Raw genomic sequence first — 22,245 nt, 5'->3', positions numbered from 1 at the left:
CAGCCTCGCTCACCCTACTGCACATTTTTCTCTGTATAAGTTACTTACACACCACTTGTGCTTTAAACCATCCATGGATAGTGCAAGTCTGGATTTTTGCCCCAATTGGACCAAGGAGTCCAGGAACACCAGGAGTTCATGCACTACAACAACCCACAAAAAAAACCCCACAAGATCACTTTTGTGTTCATTATTTATTGACTGTAAAGGAGTCAAAGCTCATAAAAGTTACAGCAAGGCTTAGTGAAAAAATATTAGAACTTAAGAAGTTAAAACTTAGGATAGCAAGTGACCAAAATTTGTTCTGTGAAGTTGCATTAAGGGCTGTGGATGGTTAAAAGGTCATGAGAATATTTATTACAAATTAAAAATAAAGACAGAGTGAAGACTAGCTCAGGATTGCACCAACTGGCCCAGTTAATCCTGCTATTTAAGAACAATCATTAAAAATACTTTAAGAACAATCATTAAAAATGAGAGATACTATCTTAATGCTTAAGGTTCATTTCCTTTCCCACCCAAATTCTGGACCCTTAAGGGCATTCAGTGGAGGAACAAGTGCTGTGGGAGCCTTTTCCCCCCCTCATACAACACAGCTTTAGACAGTACCTACAAACCTGCTTCTGCTTTGACCATCCTCTGAAGCCCTTAAAAAGGCACAGGCTGAGAAGCAGAGGCAGAGAGCTCAAAGCTACACAAATGGATTCAATCCCACAGGACCCTCCTGCCTGCTGCACCTCCCAGTGCTATTCCAAGATATGGCAAAGAGGATAATTTACCAAGTGCATTCCCATAAAGCAATTTCAGTGGCACATAATTTACAAAAGGCATGTGAAGTAAGAAACACAAGAGAAAAGATGAAGTAATTGAAGGGAGTGATGTCAGAAATGCCAGTGTTAGATGTGAAAAGCAGGAACAATTTTGGATGCAATTTTTGGGTTGTTGTTTTCCTCCACTGATGATCCACACTTCAGAGAAGCATCTTAGAAGAGAACCCAATTCATTCAACACTGGCATTACATTTAATTACTTAGAAAACAGAAATAAAACACAGTAGCCTATGGAACCTTCATGGTGTGGAGACAGGGGAAAAAACCTTCCAGCTCCATTTGTGATTCAAAAAAGGTTGAGATGTTGGCTCTTCCCAACAAAAGGGTCAAAAAATGATTCCTGCTTTGCAAGTTCAAGCCATCATTCTTTACCATGAGGGTGGGGAGGCCCTGGCACAGGGTGCCCAGAGCAGCTGTGGCTGCCCCAGCCCTGGAGGAGTCCAAGGCCAGGCTTGGAGCAACCTGGGATAGGGGAAGGTGTCCCTGCCCATGGCAGGGGGTGGGACTGGATGGGCTTTAACATCCTTTCCAACCCAAACCATTCCATGATCACCAGAGAACTTAGCTGTGCTCTAAGCTTTTCTAGAAAGTATTTCTTTCCAGTCTAGCTGATAAATGAGGCATGGAAATACTGTGGAGTAAACTTTAATCAACTGTACCTGTTGGAATGAACAAATGCAGAAAATTGGAAATTAATACAGACTTTTGGAGAAACAACATGTGCTGGTTAAAGAGTGAACTGTTGAAACTAAGTACCATTTATGGGAAAATAATTTTGAAAATTTCCTGGTGAAGAGGACAGGGGAGTTCATTGGGGCATTTGTGCATTGGCCATCACAGCAAACTCACCTGATGACAAAGTGAGTGCTGAGAACATCCCTGTCCCTTGGCCACCTGCAGCTGAGTGGGCTGCCCTGTGCCCAGAGGGGCTCCCGCTCCAGAGCTGTCCCAGCCTGCTGTACAAGTGAGCCCTGGGCTTAAGGAAAGCCAGTCAGAAGTGCTCACCTTGGCAATCTCCCTGCCCAGTCCAGGAGAGGAGACAGGAACATCCTCATTCTCCAAGGGCAAGGAATAGGCCAGCCTCTCTCACTGCTCTGACAACACCCAGCTCTGCTCACAAACAAAAATACAGAGAAGCTGCTGCACCACCTCTGAGTGCAGTTCTCCATCCTGAGCTTGGAGGGCTTTGGAAATGAAACAGGTACTGTAAGAGGGGAAAAAAAGCATGTGCACAGAGCAGTGCTCTGAAGTCTGCAGTTTTCACTAGTAAGATACACTAACCCAGTAATTCCTGAGGCTTTTATCAGTTAAGAATCCAGTCACTCCACCAACAGGTCAAGATGACAGATTAATGAGCTGCACCATATTGTAAAAAACCAAGCAAGCACAACACAAAGCCAGAAGGGCCATGAGGAATCGAGATCTGAAAAAAATCCCAAGCAACCGTTAGCCAATCCAGCAAACACACTTATTACTGGGTGATGCTTGACTTTGATCATTCAGGGAAAGATTCCCTACAAAGAACACACAGCCAGCCTGGTTTTAGTATAGGTCTGCTTTTATTTCCATATTCAGCTCTTTGAGGGAGACATCCTTTCACAATCTGAAAGGAGGAGGGTATAGCCCGCTGTAGTGCTGCTTCAGCACACTAAAACACATCATACAGAAAATGGCTCTGGTGACTTTGTCCCAACCCAAACGAACACCTGTCCATGCCCTGGGGACACAGAGAGAGTCCTGGAACCCAAACATCGTGTGTGAGAGACAGGGGTGCACTGGTGAATCTCACCTCACTGGCACGAGGCAAAAACTGCCAGCTGGCAAGGACTGCACGGGAGTTGGGAAGTAAATACTGGTAGTAGTGGATTTAAAAAGAAAAAAAATAATAATCAAACCCTAGAAAAAAAAATATAAATTTAAAAGCAGCGCCTTTCCAGTATCTCACTGCAGCAGGCAGCAAGACTTAAAGGCACTACAATGTGTCAGAATGGAGAAAATCTGGTGCATCCACCCTTCCAGAGTGCAAGAATATGGATTAAGAATTCCAAAGTTGATATAGGCTTTTGGAAAACAAACAAACTTCTTTTCAGCACAAGATCTGGTGGAGCTGCAGAAAAACAAAAAAGAGAGATGAGTTAGTTACTGTGCTTTTATACAAACAGCTCAACCTCAGAAGCTCAGCTGGTGAAGGCTACACCAGCTTGTGTTTCACCTCCTCCTAAATTCATGTGGTTTAAATCCATACAGTAAGCAGCTTCTCTCCCTCTTCCCTTCCAAAAAAAGATCTCCCATGTATGGAACACATAAGCCAGACCCAAATATAGTCAAAGGTATCAAGGCTATTATTTTTCTACAGTTCCAAGAGGCACATGTTGCACCAGAGCCCTCTGGAGGCTGAAGAACTGCAGGGTGACTTACAGCTGCATTTCCAGTCTCCCCTTCCTCTTCCTTAAGAGAGATCCTAAACATGATAGAGCAGGAACCCACTGCAAGCTTTAAATACTGTCAGTGTCTGTGAAAGTATTTTTCCTCCTCAATACAATGTCAAGCTCACTAAAGGACATTTCCTATAACAAGGGCTGGAAGAAGCCTCCACTGACAACATAAAACATAAGAATTCACAAGGAGCTGGGAAAAACACTGAATTAAATACAAGATTTCCCACCAAGCCACGCCAATCTGTACACAAAAATCTGCTATCACATGATCTCTATTCAATTTTTCTAGAAAACAAGAACTGAGTTCATGAAGATATTTAAACATCATCTCAAAGTTTTATCAGCCCATTGTCATATACTCAGTATACAGTATTTAAACTCTGTCCAGTCTTGGACTAACATGCAAATCTTCCAAAAGGCAAAATTCCCATCTCCTACCAACTACAGTTCCTCCTACTGACAGAACTGACAGGGTTTGCTACACTGGGTTCACAGGCTGACCCTGACTCTGGTGTGGGTTTGATCTCTGGGCAAGACAGGATTTACAGAGTATTCTGCTCAATACAACTCACAAATCTGACTGTCTGCAATTACTTTTTTAAAAAACTTATCTTTCCTAGCCGCAGAAAAAACAAACCAACTCAGGGAACACCACATTCACCAGTGCAACAGACAGACCTAACTCCCCAAAGGAAATTATCAACTCTATAGCAGTAGTTGATAAGAGTTTCTCTCAGAGTTATGTTATCTTACCACAGTTTTATTAATTACTCTGGTTCTGCAAGGGTAATAATTTCTTCATTGATAAAAAATTCCACCGTCTCCTCCTCCCAGTCATCAACATTGCTGTCCAGCTCATCTGTGTCTACCCCTGCAATGGAGAAAACATCAACACTGAACACAACAAACAAGGCAGCAATGGAATGATTTGATGCTCTTGGCAGAAAGCCCTTAGACCAGCAGTGAAACACCAGGTAAAGAGGTATTTGGTGCTTTAAATCCTAATCAGTGATATCCAAGGCATTACTGTCTCCTACTCCAGTTTTATCCCAGGGTCAAACCAATGCCTTTCCCCCCGCTTAAATCCTGCCACAATTCAGGATAAAAAGCACAAAAACCTCCAGAGGACTGGCTTTAGCAGAAGCAGAGGGAGAAGAGAAGGGGCTGAGGGGCCCCATCCCCTTCTGAAGGAGGAGCTGCTGTGGCTCTGCCCAGCCCCGTCTGCCTCACCCCCGCGCAGCTCCAGGCGCTCGTTGCGCTGCTCCATGTACAGCTCTTGTGCCATCTTGCGGTACTTCCTGAACTCCTCCATCATCGTGCGCCGCCGCTCCACCAGCTCCTGCAGGGCACAGAGGGCTCTTCAACCTCCCCCTGAACCAAACCCAGCCCAGGGCTCTTCAACCTCCCCCTGAACCAAACCCAGCCCAGGGCTCTTCAACCTCCCCCTGAACCAAACCCAGCCCAGGGCTCTTCAACCTCCCCCTGAACCAAACCCAGCCCAGGGCTCTTCAACCTCCCCCTGAACCAAACCCAGCCCAGGGCTCTTCAACCTCCCCCTGAACACCCCAGGCATTCCTGAGTGAGGCAAATGTTGTTCTCATAAACAACTTCTACTGACTTAGAAGAAAAAAGATTCTCTTCTCTGATCAGAATGCTATTTTGGTGAGGTGTCCTTTTTTCTAATTGAAAGAGCTTTTCTTAATTTAAACATTGGCTAAAGCAGCAACATGCTAAGAACTCAAAAATATTACCGACTCTGCTTAACAACGTGACATAAATTCCTCTCCAGACTCTACAGTAGCACCTCTCTGAACTACCCATTGGACTAATTCTAACCATCTGGATCAAATGAACACTTGTGATACAGGAAATGAAACTTATATATCACCAATACAAACTAAGGATAGGCAACAAGAGTTTCATCTATAATATATTTCAAAAGTGTCTTGCCTTTGAAGCTTTGGACTGGCTCAGACGATCCTTCTGCTCAAATATCTTGGAGTATTTCTTCAGGTCCTTCTTAATTTGCTGTGAAACAGGAAATTTCATTTCAACTGGAGTTTCAGGCTAGCAATTACAACCATCATCTTCTCTAAGCACTCCTTTGGTAGGCCTAAGCAGGCTATGCCCTTCTGAAAAACATCTCTCTGCTAGGCAATTTCCCTTCACTATAATTTTGTGCCTCTTGGCTTATAGATTATACAAGTGCTTCTGTACACATACAAACTAGCAAGGTCTGAAGAGCAAAATTCAATTTGCTCTTCTTTATACCTTTTCATCATACCCTAACTGTAAGAACAACTGGTAATCACTTCTATTTTGAGCTTATAATACAGTTAATATCTGCAGACATTCCCAGAAGTGAGGTCCCACACAGCAATGTGTTTATGCACACATTCAGGGCAAAAGGCAGTTGTGTAACAAACCTCATCCCCAAGAAGAGGGAGCAGACCAAGTATGCTTTATACACCAAATCCATGTCAGCACCCTACCTTTATCTGATCCTCGCTGAGCAGGGTGGCTGGTCGTGGTCTCCAGAGCAGCTGACAGAACCTGTCCTTGTTGTTTTTCTGAAGCAGACGGCCTTGGAAGGTCCATAACCAATATGCATTGTCCACCTGGAAGAGCAATGCAGCATCTCAGCCAAAATAAGCTTTAATTTAACACTAGAGTGCTCAGAAATAATGTTTAAAACTGTGGTGGAGGTTAAGTCATTTGACCAGTGACAGGCATTCATTTTCTCTTCCCAATCAATAACCCTTTCCAATATCACTGGAAGAGCAAGCAGGGGTGGGGAAAAGAGGTGCATCAGTACCTTGTGGCTCCACCAAGACACAGAGGTGACAATGTATCTGCCCGTGGGGTCCCACTCCACGTCGGAGGCCGTGTAGTGCTCAGCAATGTTCATCATGGTGCAGTCAGACGTGTCAACAAATGCTAAGGCACCATTCATGCTGCACAGGCAAAACAGGACATTGCTTTACACACCAGCACAGCCTGGGCTTTTAGAAACATGCCACAAGCTGCATCTCTACAACTCCTCATTGCAAACAAAGTCTCATAGCAGCCAAGAGAGCAGCCAGGTTCCTGCCAGTCTCTGTGGCTGGAAAGGAACGTGGTGGATAAAAACAAAATGCCACATAAGAATACAAATAAATGGGTTAAAGTCACTATAAAAACATGTTCTAGGCAAACCAAAGTTTAACAATCATATGCTTAGACATAGTAGTGAAGAAGAGATTAAAGAAAAGATTTCTAAGATGAACAGCAGTGCTTGTTTGAAAGCACATGAAAGCAAATATTACTTGAACAATTAATAACAATTTTCACTTGCACTGAAGTGAAACTTTCTGGATAATTCTTTCACAAAGCAGCACTGTCATTAGCAGGTACTGCCCATGAAAGGGCACAAGGCAATGACAACAAATGCATCACAAGAGCCATAAGCATGCCCAAACTGGATTGACTCAGTATTTAACTTAAACAGCTGAAAGTGTTTCCAAATATCCACTTTTCTGTTGGTAAATGTGTTCTTCATTTGGTGTGGCAAAAAATAGGAAGCGAAAGCTGCAAAGGACTAAGATACACCATGAAGCTGCATCTCTGCTCTACCTTGGCTTTTGCACAACCCAATCAGGATTACAGCAATCAGCATTCCCAGGGACACTAAACACTTCTTGGTGAGATACTGTAATTCTTTTCCTCTTTTAAAAATCAATGTTCAGCAACCTGTACAACACTCACCTTCTGAGGCCAGCCAACACCACAAACTGCCCCTGGGGACTCCAGAATATCGTGTTTGCCTGCTGTTTGTCAAAGGTTTCTGAAAAGAAACAAGGCAAATTCAGAAAAACATCTCAATCCAATGCCATCAATTACAAGCATAAACCCCACTAATTTCTCACAAAACATCACAAACAGATGCAATTTTGAGTCTATTGCATCTATTACTGTGCAAAATGTTTAGCATCTGCATGTCTCACTTGTTTTTCACTTACTTATGAGTTCTATTTTCCCATTGTTTTTAACATGGTAAAAGGAAACTGAAATTCGTGGAGTTTCTCCATGTAACACAGCAAATTTGCTTCCATTTGGTTCCCAAGCAAAGGCTATGATGCTTTCTGTAACAAGAGAAGCCAAAACTCTGTTAAAGGACAATACAAACCTCTGATTACAAGCAGTTACCAAAGAAAACCAAGATATTGAAGAGAGAGAACCTATCAATTAACAGACTTTCTTTTAAAACACAGGTTGATAAGGCAATTGCAGGGAATTAGGGGAAATGTTTCTAACTACAGCTTTAAGTCTTCCATTATCTACAAAATACATGGCTATTATCAGCCCTACCATTTTGATTAATAACAGACTTTCAGTTCTGCCATTTTTCAACTCAATCACAAGCATGAACAGCAACAGAAGTTTTGGTTTCTCATTTTTATGAGACATTTTGCAACATTAAAATCCAGCTCTTTTCCGAAGGGTTACATTCCTAATTATGTCAGGTGTTCACAAGAATTTCTAAGAAAGACACCATGCATCTCTGCAGAAAAGTTCAAGCTCAAAAGTAAGGAAATACTTGGCATTACCTTTCATTTCCACCACATCCACTGGCACCTGTTTCTCTCTCATGCGGAATATTTCAAAGTTGGTCACTACTCCCTGTGAAGGCCAAAATCAGCTCATTACCAGCACAAAAACAGCAGAGTAAATAATTTTATCACTAGGCATAGAAGGAAAACTCCTGAATTAGCCTGTTAGGACACAGGATGACAGCGAGTCACGTTTTATTCCTTTAATGAGAGCAGATAAATACAATATGCCTCCTTACCAAAAACATTCCAAAATTGTTCTGATAAAGAATAACTTCAGAATTGTAGAAAACCTTTTTTTTTCAGAGTGTTGTAAAATTTAATTAAGACAGATGAACAGGTGGCACACTATGCAGCTTGACCTACATGATGTTCAACACCTACTTAATTGTGATCAGGGGAAGAGATGAGGCACAGACCTCAGAGAGACCAAGAAGCCACTAAAGTCAAAGCAAATCCTGGATGCAACATTTTGTTTTCCACATGCTTCCAATTCAAATGGAAAAAACTAAAAATAGCTTTGACATGATATAATTTACACTGCCTTTACTTAAAGACAGTACTGTAAGAAAAGGAAGCATGAGGCAGACCCAGCTTTTCCCAGTAGGATCAGAAGCCACGTACCTGTGTGCCTTTGGGAGTCCTGTCTACCTTCACACACAGGTAGTCCCCGTTCTTCTGCCAGTGCAGTTTACAATCGACTACGTTGAACAAATTCCGCACACGAATTTCTTGTCTAGAAGGCAGCTGCATCAAAGTCACTCTTGCTGGGATGTCTTTGTCCTCAGGCACCCAGAAAGCAATTATGTTACCACCTGGAGACCATGAGAAGTCTCTACAGGAATAAAGTCAAAAATATGCCATTTTAATTTTCAGTTAGATACTACAAGCAGAAACCACTTTCCTCATAGTATCTGAATGTTGCAGACAAAGATCAACTCTCAGTAATAAGGACAGGCACAGATACATAACTGAGGTCAATTTAATAACAATACCTAAACAGCTTTTTAAGCAGCTGTTTAAATTTGCTATATCACCAATGTTGTCTCACCAGCAGATCTCACCAAAAAGCAGGGGCTGCACACAGAGTAAGTGCCAAAGATGTAAGAACAAATGAGCCAAAAAAAAATCCCTACTAAATTACCATGGAGACCATCTTCTTGCACCTGGGTACAGTTAATTTTCTTGCTGCTTTACAGAGATGTACTTTAAAAACTCTCACAGGAGTCAATGTGTCTTGTGCAGACACAGCACACTGCTCTAAGCCAGCACAACCACCTTGTTAGGGAGATACTCCCTAACACACTGCATTCCAGTCTGGTTTTGTAGACAAGGAACAGAATTCCTAAGCTGGACTAAGCAGTACCACAAAGAGGATTTCAAAGGACAGAATCTACCAAGCGTGTTCATCAACAAGTGGAGAGTTTTCCATTTCTTTTTGCCACTTTGTTAATTTGACCACCTCAGCTTGTTTGCTCCAGGCAACATAAAGATTGCTCTTGCCATAACAAATCCCCAGACTAAAAGATGCCAGCTAAAGAGCACAGTTATGATTCCAAGGGAATAAACTCACCTTATCCCATTGATTTTCAAGCTCTTTTTGTCCAACAAACCCATAGACTAAAATGAGAAAAGGATGAATTTTCAAGTTAGTAACATTCTTACATTTACATATGTATTTCTACTCTCATTATTATGTAAAAAATGCAAGAACTTACAGGTGTTTCATAGATGCTGAGGGTATCTGAAGTCATTCGAGCAAAGAATTTACCATCATGACTCCACCTAATCAAGAAAGAAAACAAATATTAGATTGGAACTGCCTTTTTATTAAATGAAGTCTGGGACCACAACTCTCTACTCTAATTCTGTTTTCTCAACCTACTTAAAAATAGGCCAGTGAGCTGAGTTTTCACAGTGGAATCCTCTCTTCTTTTGGCCAGTCAGAATATCCCAGATGATGATAGCCTGAGGGTCATCCTGTGTGTCCATCAAAGGGCTGAAGGTCACTAAATACCTATAAAAGAAATAAACCAATTCATTATTGAAACTTCATCTAATATGTCAGTATCAGCAGGCTTTCATCCAAGTAGTATTTAAATACCAGGCACTTTTAAACAGCAGTTTCTCTAATTTTTCAGGGGAGGGAAAAATAGAAACAGGATGATAAAGGAGGAGAAAGTTTCCCTGGCATCCTTCTGGCTGAAAAGGTTCTAGATTTATGTGCAAGTCCTCCCATATTCATGTTCCAAGGGAGGGGAACTCACCAAATACACTGTTACCTATTATATAGTTTTGACATGAGAATAACACTGGTTTCCAACCAAACACAAATCATTGACCTTATTCAACCCAAAGTACAGGGATGCTGGGCTTCTCCATTGAAAGGTAAATAATCTCTTTAAAACAAAAAAAGCATACAACCCATCTGCTTCCAAAACTCACATGAAAATACATCTCAGTCATGAAATTATTTTATCCTTCTCTCCAGAACTCTTTAATGTTAAAAAAATCTTAAGAGATTGATTTGAGCACTCCAGATTTGGAGTGCTGTTCATGCCTCATGCTTTTGACCCCTTAGCCCAAACCAACATCGTGCTCTGTACCTTTCACAGGGTGAGAAGTCAATGAGCTGCACTCCTTGGTGACTAAACCTTTGAATCTGCTTGAACTTCTCTCCACCCCACAGAGCAATGCCCCTCTGGTGGAACGTAGCCAGGTAGGTGCCTTTGGGGGACCAACGGACATAGGTCTCTGTCCACCTCTGGATTTAAAAAAAAAATACACACAATAGTTTATTTTTATGCTGTGTCCCTAAAAGGGAAAGAATTCATGCATGGTTTGTAGCAGCACATTTTGTAAATCCCTTTACTAAGTGAAGATCTCAGGATGCGTGATAACTAAGGAGTTTTATTTCATGCACACAATGTACAATACCTATTCTTCAGGTTGAAAATTATCAATGGAGACCTTTTCAACTTATGGATCACCAAAGAGGTTTTTCAGGAACAGTGACATCCTTTGTGCAATAACAATTAAACCCACCTAACACCCTGGATTTCCTTCTTTCAGCCTTGGCAAGAACATACTGTTCTCAAAAGTAAGGGTAGGTATTTTGAATTTCTGAACAACACAACCTTCAGCTAAGTTAGGGAGATCTCAGCAATACAGACTACAGCCAGAGACCATGGTGATGAGGAAATATTCTCACCATCCCAGAGCCAACTTCCTCCTGCTGAAGTGCACAATGGTTATTAAGGAAAATGCTCCTGGGTCCTAACAGTTCCCAGCAAGTCCAGTGCCTGCAGCAGACAGGCAGACTAACTATCCCTTTTTTATGCCATTACCAAACCAGCTATTCCTCTTTAACACCTCTGTGGTCAGCACAAAAGCAAGGAGTCATCTGAAGCAGCAAACATAAGCACGTATTCAGCTCAAATGAATAGTGCTCCTCAAACTCTGACTCTGCACTCTCAGGTCTTTCTGAATCACCTATAACAGAGAGATGAAGGAAACTAATGGGCATCATAGATCAGTTATAAAAAAAACCAAACACCACCACAAACTCTTAAAAAGTTTACTTCACAGTTCTCTTACCAAAGCAGCTAAGTCTAATTCTAAAGGATGTGATTTCACCATACTTCATAAGGAAGAAAAAAATATTTCAGCAATGGGAAGAAGCTTTTTTTTTTTTTAAATTAAAAAGCTGCAATATCATAAAATAGGGAGATTGTCAGTGCATCTGCAATCTCCAGCACTGCCAGGACACTCACTGCTCTGTCCTCAATCTGAACAGGTTCCTTGATGTCATTCCAAAAAATGGAAGTCCGGTCTCCTGACTCAAAGATCACACTGTACTGATCCCTGCAATCAGGGTCTTCCAGCCAGTATCGCAGATTGCCCTGAGAAAAAGAGAGCAAAAGGCTGTGAGTGAGTCCAAGGCTAAGGCAGCAAGTTCCACAAATTAGCATCCACCTGGCAGGTGGAAGCTGCTCTTACCAGAGAGTGCAACTTTGGGGTCTTACCACTGCAAACAAGTTTTTGAAGTAAAATTAAACAACTTCAATTACTGGATGCTGGAGGCTGAGAGCACACCATAAACAGGTGGAGCTTCAAGGTGTTTTGATGATGTTTAATACTTATTTTAAACAGGTAGTAATTTGGTATTTGTTTTTTAAAGAAAAAGCAAACTATTGTTTCTTCCACCAGCCTATTTACAAAGCAACCAGTAACAAACACTAAAGTTTGCCTCAAACGATTAAGAATATAAAATGATGCTTTTGAAAATCTATTTTTAAATGACATGTGCAAAATTATTATTCACTCTTAAATAATAAAGAGTAAATTAGCTTCACACTATGTGTAACTATTAAGCAGAAGCACTGAGTTCCTCCCATCAGTGCATGATGGTGAGCATGAAGGAACAGCAGCATGTGATTAGCATGGCTATTTACAACACATTAACACATGGTGTCTATTTTCATATGCACATTTCAGCAGTGAAGTAACCATTTAATATTCAGCTGAATATTCTTTCCCCTTTTCCAAAAACTCCTTACCAAATCCTTAAATGGCTGTTTCTCAGGGATTTCCCACTCATCACTGATTGTCATGTACCTGAAAGAGCAATTTGGTCGGTTACACTCCATGCAGGCACTCAGGATTAGAATCCCTAAATTTACAGGTAACACACAATTGCTGCACTCACTTATCAAAGTCAGTGAAGAGGTTAACTCTGAAAGTGTGCTGCTTATCCAGCTTGTATCCATCTGCATTCTTCACAGCATCCACAGCATGGGAGGGAGACATGTACTCCAGGAAGATGTACCTGCAAAGAAGGAAAACCGAAGTAGAAGACATTGTTGACTACACAACAGGCCCAAAACAAAGCAGAAACAATGGAGATGAATTAAGAATTCAGTACAGAGCATCTACAAGATAACTTCTTGTCTTGTCCTTAACCAATTAGGGTCAACAGCAAATTAATCCCCATTCCGGCCACAGTCTCATACACATTTTTTAGCTCTCTAGGCCTGCTATGGCCTGACCTCAATTAATCTGATATCCTCTCTGAAATGGGCCAGACAGAGCAGTGAGTGTAACCTCAACACAACCAGGCAAGTGAGAGACAGGAACATGAACGTTACATCTACAGCTCCTCCCATAAGAGTAACAGGTCATGTTTAGGAATTGGAATTGGAACTTGCTGTCACAGGCATCTCAAAGCACCACTCTTGTTTTTCACAGAACTCAGATTCCTTCTGGCCACTTAATCCAAGCTAGCTTGCAGCCCAGCAGACTCAAAACTAACGCTATTCGGAGCACCATCTCAAACAGAGGCATGAACACAGAATAATTTTCATGCTGACTTTATAGAAGCAACAATTCCTCTACTCCAGAAAATTCTTTTCATGCCTTGTAAAGTATGGATTCCTCCAATACTCAGAATACATGCTACAGATATTGACAATCTACTTTGCAACAAACAGTCCAGCCATTGCTACTAAGTTTTTAGCTCAAGAGGATCTTTAACTTCTGCCATAGCAGAAAACTAAGGAAAAACTCCCCACGTAGCACAGAAATTTGTCTCCAAACCCAGCTAAACTGTTTCTATAATTAATCCCCACCACCCTCCACTATGGAGCCTACTGAACTATTAAGCTGCTCAGTTCCCTCAGGAACTTGTCACTGAGACTGATGTCAGGACTGCACAGGCTGAGGTAGAAGAAGGTGATGTTAACAACTACAAAGTATTGACACCAACAATCAAAGCCAGAGCTGTGTTTCAGTCCTTTTTCCAGTCGGACTTACCCTTTTGTTTTTCCATCTGCTTCTGGATAAAATTCATTGATAATTTTACCAAACTTGGAGAATATTTTGTGGATGACATTCTTCAGTTTCTCCAATCGGTCTGGTCCAACCTGGGGCACATTATCCACAACAATCACTGAGTCTATTCCATCTGCCTCCTGTGGCTGATCTTTCAGGATGTCACCAAGCAGTTCTGCAAAGACAGCACAGACAGGAAACTAAGGCACTGCTCACATCATGAAGGAAGGAAGACAAAGATGAAAAGAACAGTGAGAGTAAGAAAACAGAGACTTCAAATTGTAATAACTTTCATGAATCACTTAAGAAACTTGGTAGTGAATTAACACTCTGTCAGAAAAACAACTGAACAACACCCCAAGAGCACACCCTAAGTGACAGGATTATGTGTTTTCATGGCAAACTTTGAGCACCCAACTCTTGACATCTTTTAAAAACATACTTTATACACTGAGGTTGTCAACACTTGCTCTATCAGTATTTTTGAGGAGATGGAACTGGCTCACAAAGTCCCCAAAACTGACAATAGCACAGACAAATGCATGTTTTACTACCTGACCTCTGACCAGTCCTCTTGCTCATATTATAACCAGATGACTTTGATAAAAATAAATGTAAACCTGTATCTCCCTCCCAAATTTTAGCATAATTTAAAACTATCCACCATACTGGAAGCTCTGCATGTTTCAGCATCACTGTAATTAAGAACTCACACTCCCTCTAAACCTTTAATTAAGCACAAAAACAAAGGTCTAAGGCAAGACACTGAAAGCCGTATTTAAGCTTTGTGAAGACAAGCACACATCTTTTCACACTGGATAGTCTTTGAACATATTAATTCCTGAATATCTGCAGTAAGCTTTAAGATTATGTGAAGATCACTATAAAGTACAAGACTACAGAGATGATAAGTTCACACCACCATACCTTTGAATTAGACAAAATCTGGAGAGTCAGACTATCTATAGCATGCACAGACTAGGAAAAAAACCCCAAACACTTGTAGAAAGACTTAAACTATGACAACAAACTAAAAAAGGTGTTGTATATGCTGACATTTTGAAGACATTCGATTTTTGATGGTTTTGTAATTCAAGAAATTTTTCTGCCCAGAAACATCACTGGAAAGATCTCCAGCAATGAAGAAATGTGAGAAACATGCTTACTTTGAAATTCAAACTACTAAAAAGTAGTAGTAGTGTATAATAACCTGTTGAAGCTTAAAGTTGCTTTCTACAACTTTAAGCTTTAACAGGTTATTACACATGAAGCTTCCCATTGATCTGGGGCAACATAAACCACAAATATTTAGCTCATTACCACCAAGATTAGGTAGCATCCACAGAACGTTGTTGTTTGTAATATTTATCACTCGAAAATATTATCTCCATGTGCATGCAGGAACTACAAATAACAATATAAAATATATAAAATGAAAGCATGCCCCACAAGGACATTTCCAAAGGAGCTTATTAGCAAAAGGAGAAAACCAAGATAAACCACAAAATGATCATTTTTAAGGTTCCTTTTGTTATTTTTTTTCACAGCCACATCTCAAAAAAGACTTTGTAGGCCAAGGAATGCATGTTTAGATTCCTGAGCAGGAATGCAACACCCTGTATTGAATCAAAACTGTAACAGACTGAAGCCAAATTCCCACACTGTGCCCTTAAATTCTAAACTGTGAACAATGGAATCTTCAAAGAGCAAGAAGCTGGTTCAGCCAGCTCCTGCTGCAGCCAGAAGGGAAGCAGGGTGTGGTGGGTGCAGGGCTATCTTCAGCTGGCAGCATTTTAAGGACCACTGCCATTATCTGACCTAAAGCCTCATTGGTACCTAAGTGGGTGTCCAACACATCCCTTCTGCTTTAACTCACACCAGCTGCTCTTCCATGCCAACACCTCCCAGGGAAAAGGATAGGCAGCAAAGGATCTGAGATGTTCCAGTGCTACAACTGGTCCATCTCACAGGTGCTCCTGAGCATCTGAGTTATCACAGCATTGGAAGAGCCTTGGTTTGGTCACACTGGGCTGCTTTGCTCCTTGGGGAGACACCAGAATAATGGGAAAGGGATAAGGAAGCTCAACTAGCAATTCACACACAGGTGGAGAGCCAGACCAGCAAGAGTGACTAAACTGAATCCCTGTAATCCAGCCACCAACACTGGATTTCAGACAGCTGAGAAGTTAACCAAACTAATTAGCAACAAAATAGGTGGGGATGGAAAATGTGCCCAGTTTCCAAGAAGGAACTGAACATAACAATCCTACATGTACACAAAGTGCATTAAGCAGGCACTTAGCAAAAATAATCCAACTCCAAGGCAATTTTGCCAAAGTCTCTTTAAGAAACAAATGTAAGAGTTTAAAGAGCTGTTATACAGACTGCTAAACTGGGAACAGCAAACACTTCCTTAATCTAGAATATTTGGCTGCTGATTTTATAAACTAAACAAAGGACTGGAACACAAGAATGCACCTGTATCACCTGTATCCCACTGCCAGTGGAGATAACTGGCTGATTTACAATCCTGTGCTTTAGAAACATCCTCCACTTTTGATACATGTAACAGACCTTAAAGACCCTAAAATAGCACAAATACTGAACAAATAATGGGGAAACAAGTATTTTTCCTATGCAAAAACTAAGAAAATTTATCTGAAAAACACTAAATTAGAGTTCTAAATTCTGTATTACAAGCCCATGTATAACATTTGTTGTCTGTGCAGCAATACAACAGCTTGGTCATTTGAAGGCAGTCAATATCAACTACTTTTAAAAGAGCATGGGCTGACATTTTAAACTGCCAGAAGTGATTTTTCCCTATTTTCTTGCCACAAAGCACCTACATCACATCTCCACGAGCAGCAACTCTCCTCAAACCCTATTTACCTACAGATTTCATTCTGAGTGCATGGAAAAAACAAGAACCATGAAACACAATTTGTAACGACTACATCAACGATTTAAAACATCTGTTTCTACAAGAGAGTTTAACTAATGGTGGCAAAAGGAAGAGACGAGCTGGTGATTCTACTCAGAGGGCAGCCCACAGCTGGGGTGTAAGAACGGCTCTAGAACCACTTTGACAGCAGCTTTTAGAACGGCAGCGTTGTGCGGGGCAAAGATAACTCAGACAGAAGATGGTTTAAACTAAACAAAGGTTTTAGAACGGCAGCGTTGTGCGGGGCAGAGATAACTCAGAAGATGATTTAGGAAGCACAGCTCCGATGCAGGGTGCGCTGCTGCCCCGCAGCAGGGCCGAGGGCTCGGGCCACAGCGTTCCCCGGCCCGGCCCCGGCTCCCCGGGGCTCCCCCGGCTCCTCCCGTCCCGCACCTTCGTCGCTGATGTCGTCCACGAAGTCCTCGGGGTCGCTGAAGGAAATCTCATCCTCGGGCTCGGCCGGGGCGGCGGGCGCGGCCTCCCCGTTCTCCTGCGCCGCGCCCGGCTCGGCCTCGGCCGCCGCCGCCTCGGACTTGGGCTCGGCCGCGGGCTCGGCCTCAGAGCCGGGCTCGGGCTCGGCCTTCACGGGGCTCTGCTGCCCGGACGGCGGCTGCGGCTCGGGCGGCTGCTCGGGCTCCGCGGTGGCGGCGGGCGGCGGCGGCTCGGGGAGCCCCGGCGGCGCCTGGGACTCGCCTCCCCCTTCCTGCTCCTCATCTTCCTTCTCGTCCTCCTCCTGCTCCTGCGGCTGCGGCAGCTCCGCGGGCGGCGGGGGCACGTCCGTGTGCTCGGGCTCCTCGGTGGGGCCCTGCGCGCCGGGCGGCGCGGCGGCCGCGGGGCTCTCCTCGGTGTCCTGCATGGGGTGGCGGCGCTGCCCGGGCCCGGCTGCGGTGCCCGGGGGTCGGTGTGCGGGTGTCGGTGCGGTGCCCGGTACCGTGTGCTAGCTGCGGGCTCTCGGTGCCGGTGCCGGTCCCGTCCGGAGCGCGGCGGGGAAAGGCGGGGGAGGGGCGGGGCGTCTCCTACGGCCGGGCCATGTGCGCCAGGCCCAGCGGCCCGCGCGCGCTGGCGCCTACCAACGCGCGCGGGGCGAGAGGGAGATCGCTGTCTCCGCCGCCGCTCCTGCCCGCCACCGCCCTCTCTCCCCGCCGCGCACAAGCGATTCCGGTGCCTTTGCCAGCCCCGGCTCGCTCCGCCAGCGGCCGCTTCGTAAACTTCTCACATCACTGCACGCCTGCTACCCCTATTTCAGACTGCTGTGGTTGAGCCCAAAATGGCGCCGCCTTCCATTCTACTGAGGTGGGGTCCGGCCGAACCATTTTTTGGGGGGCGCCGCTACATTTAACTGCTCTGACGCCCAGTGAAACCTCCTCCTTCAGCACAGATCGCTGCCCAGCTCTGGGCAGCCGGTGGCAGGACAATGCCACGGTGAAAGGACAGCGCACTGGCACGAAACTCGCCCTAACCCCCCCCTACAATCTTTCACTATGGCTTCGCCCGATGGCAGTCGGCGCGCACGCGGGTGCTACCAAGCTGGTGTAGAGGGGGAGGCTCGCGATGCTTCGCCGACATCGACGCGGTTGTGCCGGGGCGCGGCGAGGGCGGCGGGTCAGCGTCCCCCCCGCGGCGGCCGGGCGGTGTGGTAGGGCCCGGCGGTAGCGCCACATCAGCCGGGCGGGATGGCGGCCCGAGAGCGGCGGTGGCCGGGCGGCTTCCGTGCGCTGTTTTAGTGCCACCGTGCTCTTTGTGGGTTTTAAATAACATTTTTCCTGAGGTGCAAGATGATAGTAGCCGTGCCGTGCCATCTCTGCCTGCCCCATGAGAAGCCTTAAAGGTCCAGTGACCTCCCGGTGCAGCCGGACACACAGGGACAGTGATCTGAGGGGTCACGGTGCGCGGACCTGGCGTCTTAGCGTGATTTTTAAATGGTTTCTGAACTGATAAAGCTCTCCTCTCTTCATGTTGGTTACAAACATGACTGACCTGAGAGACGTGATCCTACATTATCGATTAAAGCATTGCATTCTGTCCCGGTCACCTCAGGCTGGTGAAGAATATATCGAGTGTGACTTGTCACCATGTGTGACAAGTATAAATATAAATATTTATCGTACATGCAGAGTGGATACATGCAGTGTGACTTCTGTCACCATGTGAGTTTATATATATATATACATAAACACACATGGTGACAGAAGTCACACTGCATGTATCCACACAGAGTATATTCAGAGTGGCTCAGAGAACTTGGGATTTGCCTCGGATACCATCTTTCGGCGACAATTTCAGAGGAAAAAGTTCTTAAGAAATGGCTCGTCTGTTCAAACTTAGAGACTAACATTTGCATTTTGAATAGGATTTCTTTTTTATCCCAATGCTTTCAATCAATCATCAAAACAGACAATGCCAGCATTAAAAAAAAAAGGGGGGGGGGAAGAGTAGATACTGTACATGGCATTTAAGTTAGACTTTGTCTTCTCTTGCAGCATCTTTGTTGTTCTGAGAAGCTCTTGCGGGCAGTGTTTGGGAAGCTGAGGCAAGCAGGCCAGCTGTGTAATGTTCCAGGGAGTCACACGATGGCATCCGAACTCCGCTGCAGCTCCCCGGCTGAGTGTGTCCCTTCCCAGGGAAGGCAGCTCCCATGAAAGGAAACGATGACTGGCACTTTGGGCAGCAATTTTTTCCCCTCATTACATCGTGGTCGCTGACCAGCCCCTGACTTCCCGGTCAGCACCAGCACTGACTCTGAAGTAAACACAAGGTGCTGTTTCCTGCCATCACAACCATGTGTTTTCCCAAGTGAGAGGCAGGACATGGCTGCTGGTCCACCCATGGTCCCAGCTGGGTCCACTATTCCATGGCTCTTCCAGGCATGTGTATGAGGTCTCTGTTGCTTTTGTTTCACCACTCCCACCGTTGTCTCTGTTGCTGGAATGTGCAATTTCTGCAGTTGCCCTTTTTCCTGTTTGCACTTTTCCAGTCCTTTGGTTAAGCTGTGGATCTAAACATTGGATTCTCCTTTCCCTGACATTGCATGGGCTGCTCTTTGCACTTTCCTCTACTTTTCAGCAACTTTTGATTTATCTGCTCTTCCTTCCTTCTCCTTTTCCTTTCTCTGTTGAAATTTCCCCTCAGTCCCTGGCCTGTCTCACTGCTATTCTTTTTTCTTCCAGCCCTTACTCAGCAATCTGAGGGAGAGTGGAACAACTTTTAAAAACGCAGATTTTGGCACTGGCAGCTGAAGCCTGTTCCTTTAAGTACTCCACATGCAAAACTCCTAATCAATGGGAAATGTGGGGGAAAAAAATCTTGCAGGAAAGGCTTTTTATAACACAGCTCTCCAACCAGCAGTGCCTCATGAATTTTATTGCGTGCAGGTGATCTGAGAATAGTGGAGCTGACAGCTCTGTTTCCTAAACTGAATTCTGAAAGAGTAAGCAAATTCTTGTATGAAATTTCATCTAATCCTGACAGGACGTGCCCAGAATGACACTCTGTGAGGCAGGGCCTGGGCTAGGGACCTGTTTCTGCATTGCTTTTCTCACCTGGAGCCTGCTGGTTCAGCCCCTCTGCTCCGCTCTGGTGAGACCCAGCTGGAGTCGTGCACCCAGCTCTGGGGCCCCAGCACAGCAAGGACAGGGACCTCTTGGAACAGGTCCAGAGGAGGCCACTGAGATGATCACAGGGATGGAGCAGCTCTCCTGAAGGAAAGGCTGAGAGAATTGGAATTGTTCAGCCTGGAGAAGAGAAGGTTTCGGGGTGACCTGACTGTGGCCTTTCAATACCTGAAGGGGCCTGCAAGAAACATGGAGAGAGACTTTTTACAACAGGGAATGGCTTTAAATTGAAATAGAGTAGGTTTTGATTAGATATGAGGAAAAAAACCTCTACCCTATGAGGGTGGGGAGGCCCTGGCATGGATTTCCCAGAGCGGCTGTGGCTGCCCCATCCCTGGAGGTGTCCAAGGCCAGGTTGGACAAGGCTTGGAGCAACCTGGGCTAGTGAAAGGTCCCTGCCCACAGAACAGGGCTGTAACAAGATGATCTTTAAGGTCCCTTCCAACCATTCTGTGACTCTCTGACATGTGTCCTCTTTTTTCTTTAGTGTTTCTTTATGCTCAAGGTTTTCCAGAAGCTTTTGCTGCAGTTACAGCAAATACAGAATGTTCAATAACTTATGTCAAGCAGACACTTTCTGGCCCCGTTGAAAAATTATTTCTGCAATTGAATTATTTTCCACAGTATTTTTCTTCAAGGCTCCGAAGCAATCTTCAGTTGAGAATATCTTATTTATACCAAATAAATAGTTATGCTATTAGCTTAAGTACAGACCAATCAAAAATCTATAGCTGAATGAGCACATGTTGATTCCTCCATTCATTTTCTCCAAAAATGCTATATAGGCGAAAAACCCTGCGGTGTTCAGAAGTGCTGAGCATGCAAAACTCTGCTGGGCTGCTGTACAAACATGATTTGAAGGGCCTCTCAGCTTAAATAATGCCATGCTTTTTTAATTTTATACACAGCTTTGGTCTGCACCCACGCTCGTGGGGACTGAGCTGAAATAGCACCGAGGGAGGAGGAGAAGGAGAATCACCCGACTCATTCATGTCTTTGTAGCAGCACAAAAACTTTTTATTGTGGTTACAGTTACCCCTGAAATAATTCTCACTTGATCATTTTCTGCTTCAGTTCTCTCTGCATATAGTGGAGGTGACTATTTAGCTTCCCATGATTTAAAAAATATCAGGAATATTAATTAGGGGATGCGTCCAATCCCATGGATGTTGAAAACATAAAGAATTATTATGGATTGTAACATCTCAATGTGGAGGTCCAAAATCTAATGGGTTTTTTTGTGTCTGATGGCATTTCAGGAAAAACTGTACACTGTATAAAACATGCACCTTTTTTTCACCACTGTGAACCATATCATTTCTGACTAATAAAGTACAGGAAGTGGGAGAAAAAAACACTAATAAAATGAGAGGTGTTTATACATGGAGTTCTTGTTTTTATGCAGTTTTGGAAAGGGTATTTGCATTTCAAATGTTCGTATTTCTGTGCTTTTCTGAATAGCTTAGTGTTCATTTCTACCAAATTTACCAAAAAATCCAGATGCATGCAAAATATAAAAAAATACTGAGCATAGGAAACTTGATTAATCACCTAGATGGCAGCAGAAATGCCATGGGAAAAGGAACTCAGTTAAAGAAAATATACCAAAATTAACTTGGAGTAATTAATCTGATGAGAGGGCACAGTCTCAAGCTGTGCCAGGGGAAGTTGGGGTTGGGCATCAGGAGAGATTTCTTCACAGAAAGAGTGATCAGACATTGGAATGGGCTGTACAGGGAGGTGGGGGAGTCACGGATCCTGGAGATTTTTCAGGATATAGAGGACGTGGCACTCAGTGCCATGGTCTGGGTGACAGGGTGATGCTCGGTCATAGGTTGGAATCGATTTCAAATTCTTTTCCAACCCAATTGATTCTGAGATTGTGTGACAGGAAACCTAAAGTACAGCCTCACCAGTTACCTACTTTTCCCAGCGCACAAGAAACCCTCCCTGAAGTTCACAACAACCATCCTTTTCAAATTTCAAAAAATAAAGCACTTATAC

The 22,245-nt window shown here is 43.9% G+C and overlaps 1 protein-coding gene across 1 annotated transcript; it reads right to left on the bottom strand.

Annotated features, from left to right (window-relative positions):
- Positions 1 to 2,366: 2,366 nt before the first annotated feature.
- Positions 2,367 to 17,630, bottom strand: EIF3B (eukaryotic translation initiation factor 3 subunit B). The gene is made up of 19 exons (XM_018915876.3): positions 17,024 to 17,630; positions 13,669 to 13,861; positions 12,566 to 12,685; positions 12,417 to 12,474; positions 11,631 to 11,759; positions 10,464 to 10,621; positions 9,743 to 9,874; positions 9,576 to 9,642; positions 9,431 to 9,477; positions 8,482 to 8,692; positions 7,855 to 7,927; positions 7,267 to 7,389; positions 7,013 to 7,091; positions 6,084 to 6,222; positions 5,761 to 5,886; positions 5,219 to 5,296; positions 4,499 to 4,607; positions 4,022 to 4,139; positions 2,367 to 2,937 (listed from the first exon to the last, which is right to left on the bottom strand). The coding sequence occupies exons 1-18, from the start codon at positions 17,484 to 17,486 to the stop codon at positions 4,036 to 4,038; spliced, it is 2,409 nt and encodes an 802-aa protein (XP_018771421.2). The 5' UTR covers positions 17,487 to 17,630; the 3' UTR covers positions 2,367 to 2,937; positions 4,022 to 4,035.
- Between the last annotated feature and the right edge of the window lie 4,615 nt (positions 17,631 to 22,245).

This window comes from Serinus canaria, chromosome 14, assembly GCF_022539315.1.
Source record: "Serinus canaria isolate serCan28SL12 chromosome 14, serCan2020, whole genome shotgun sequence".
Classification (NCBI taxonomy): domain Eukaryota; kingdom Metazoa; phylum Chordata; class Aves; order Passeriformes; family Fringillidae; genus Serinus; species Serinus canaria.
This window is presented reverse-complemented; position numbering and strand designations above follow the sequence as displayed.

What these genes read in the sequence shown, in the direction of transcription:
- EIF3B (XM_018915876.3), bottom strand. Translation starts at nt 17,486, where the DNA reads ATGCAGGACACCGAGGAGAGCCCCGCGGCCGCCGCGCCGCCCGGCGCG. An exon ending in GCAGATGGAAAAACAAAAGG is followed by an intron (nt 12,686 to 13,668) that starts GTAAGTCCGACT and finishes CCTTCTTTGCAG; the next exon opens with GTACATCTTCCTGGAGTACA. An exon ending in TGGGAAAATAGAACTCATAA is followed by an intron (nt 7,092 to 7,266) that starts GTAAGTGAAAAA and finishes GTTTCTTTTCAG; the next exon opens with AAACCTTTGACAAACAGCAG.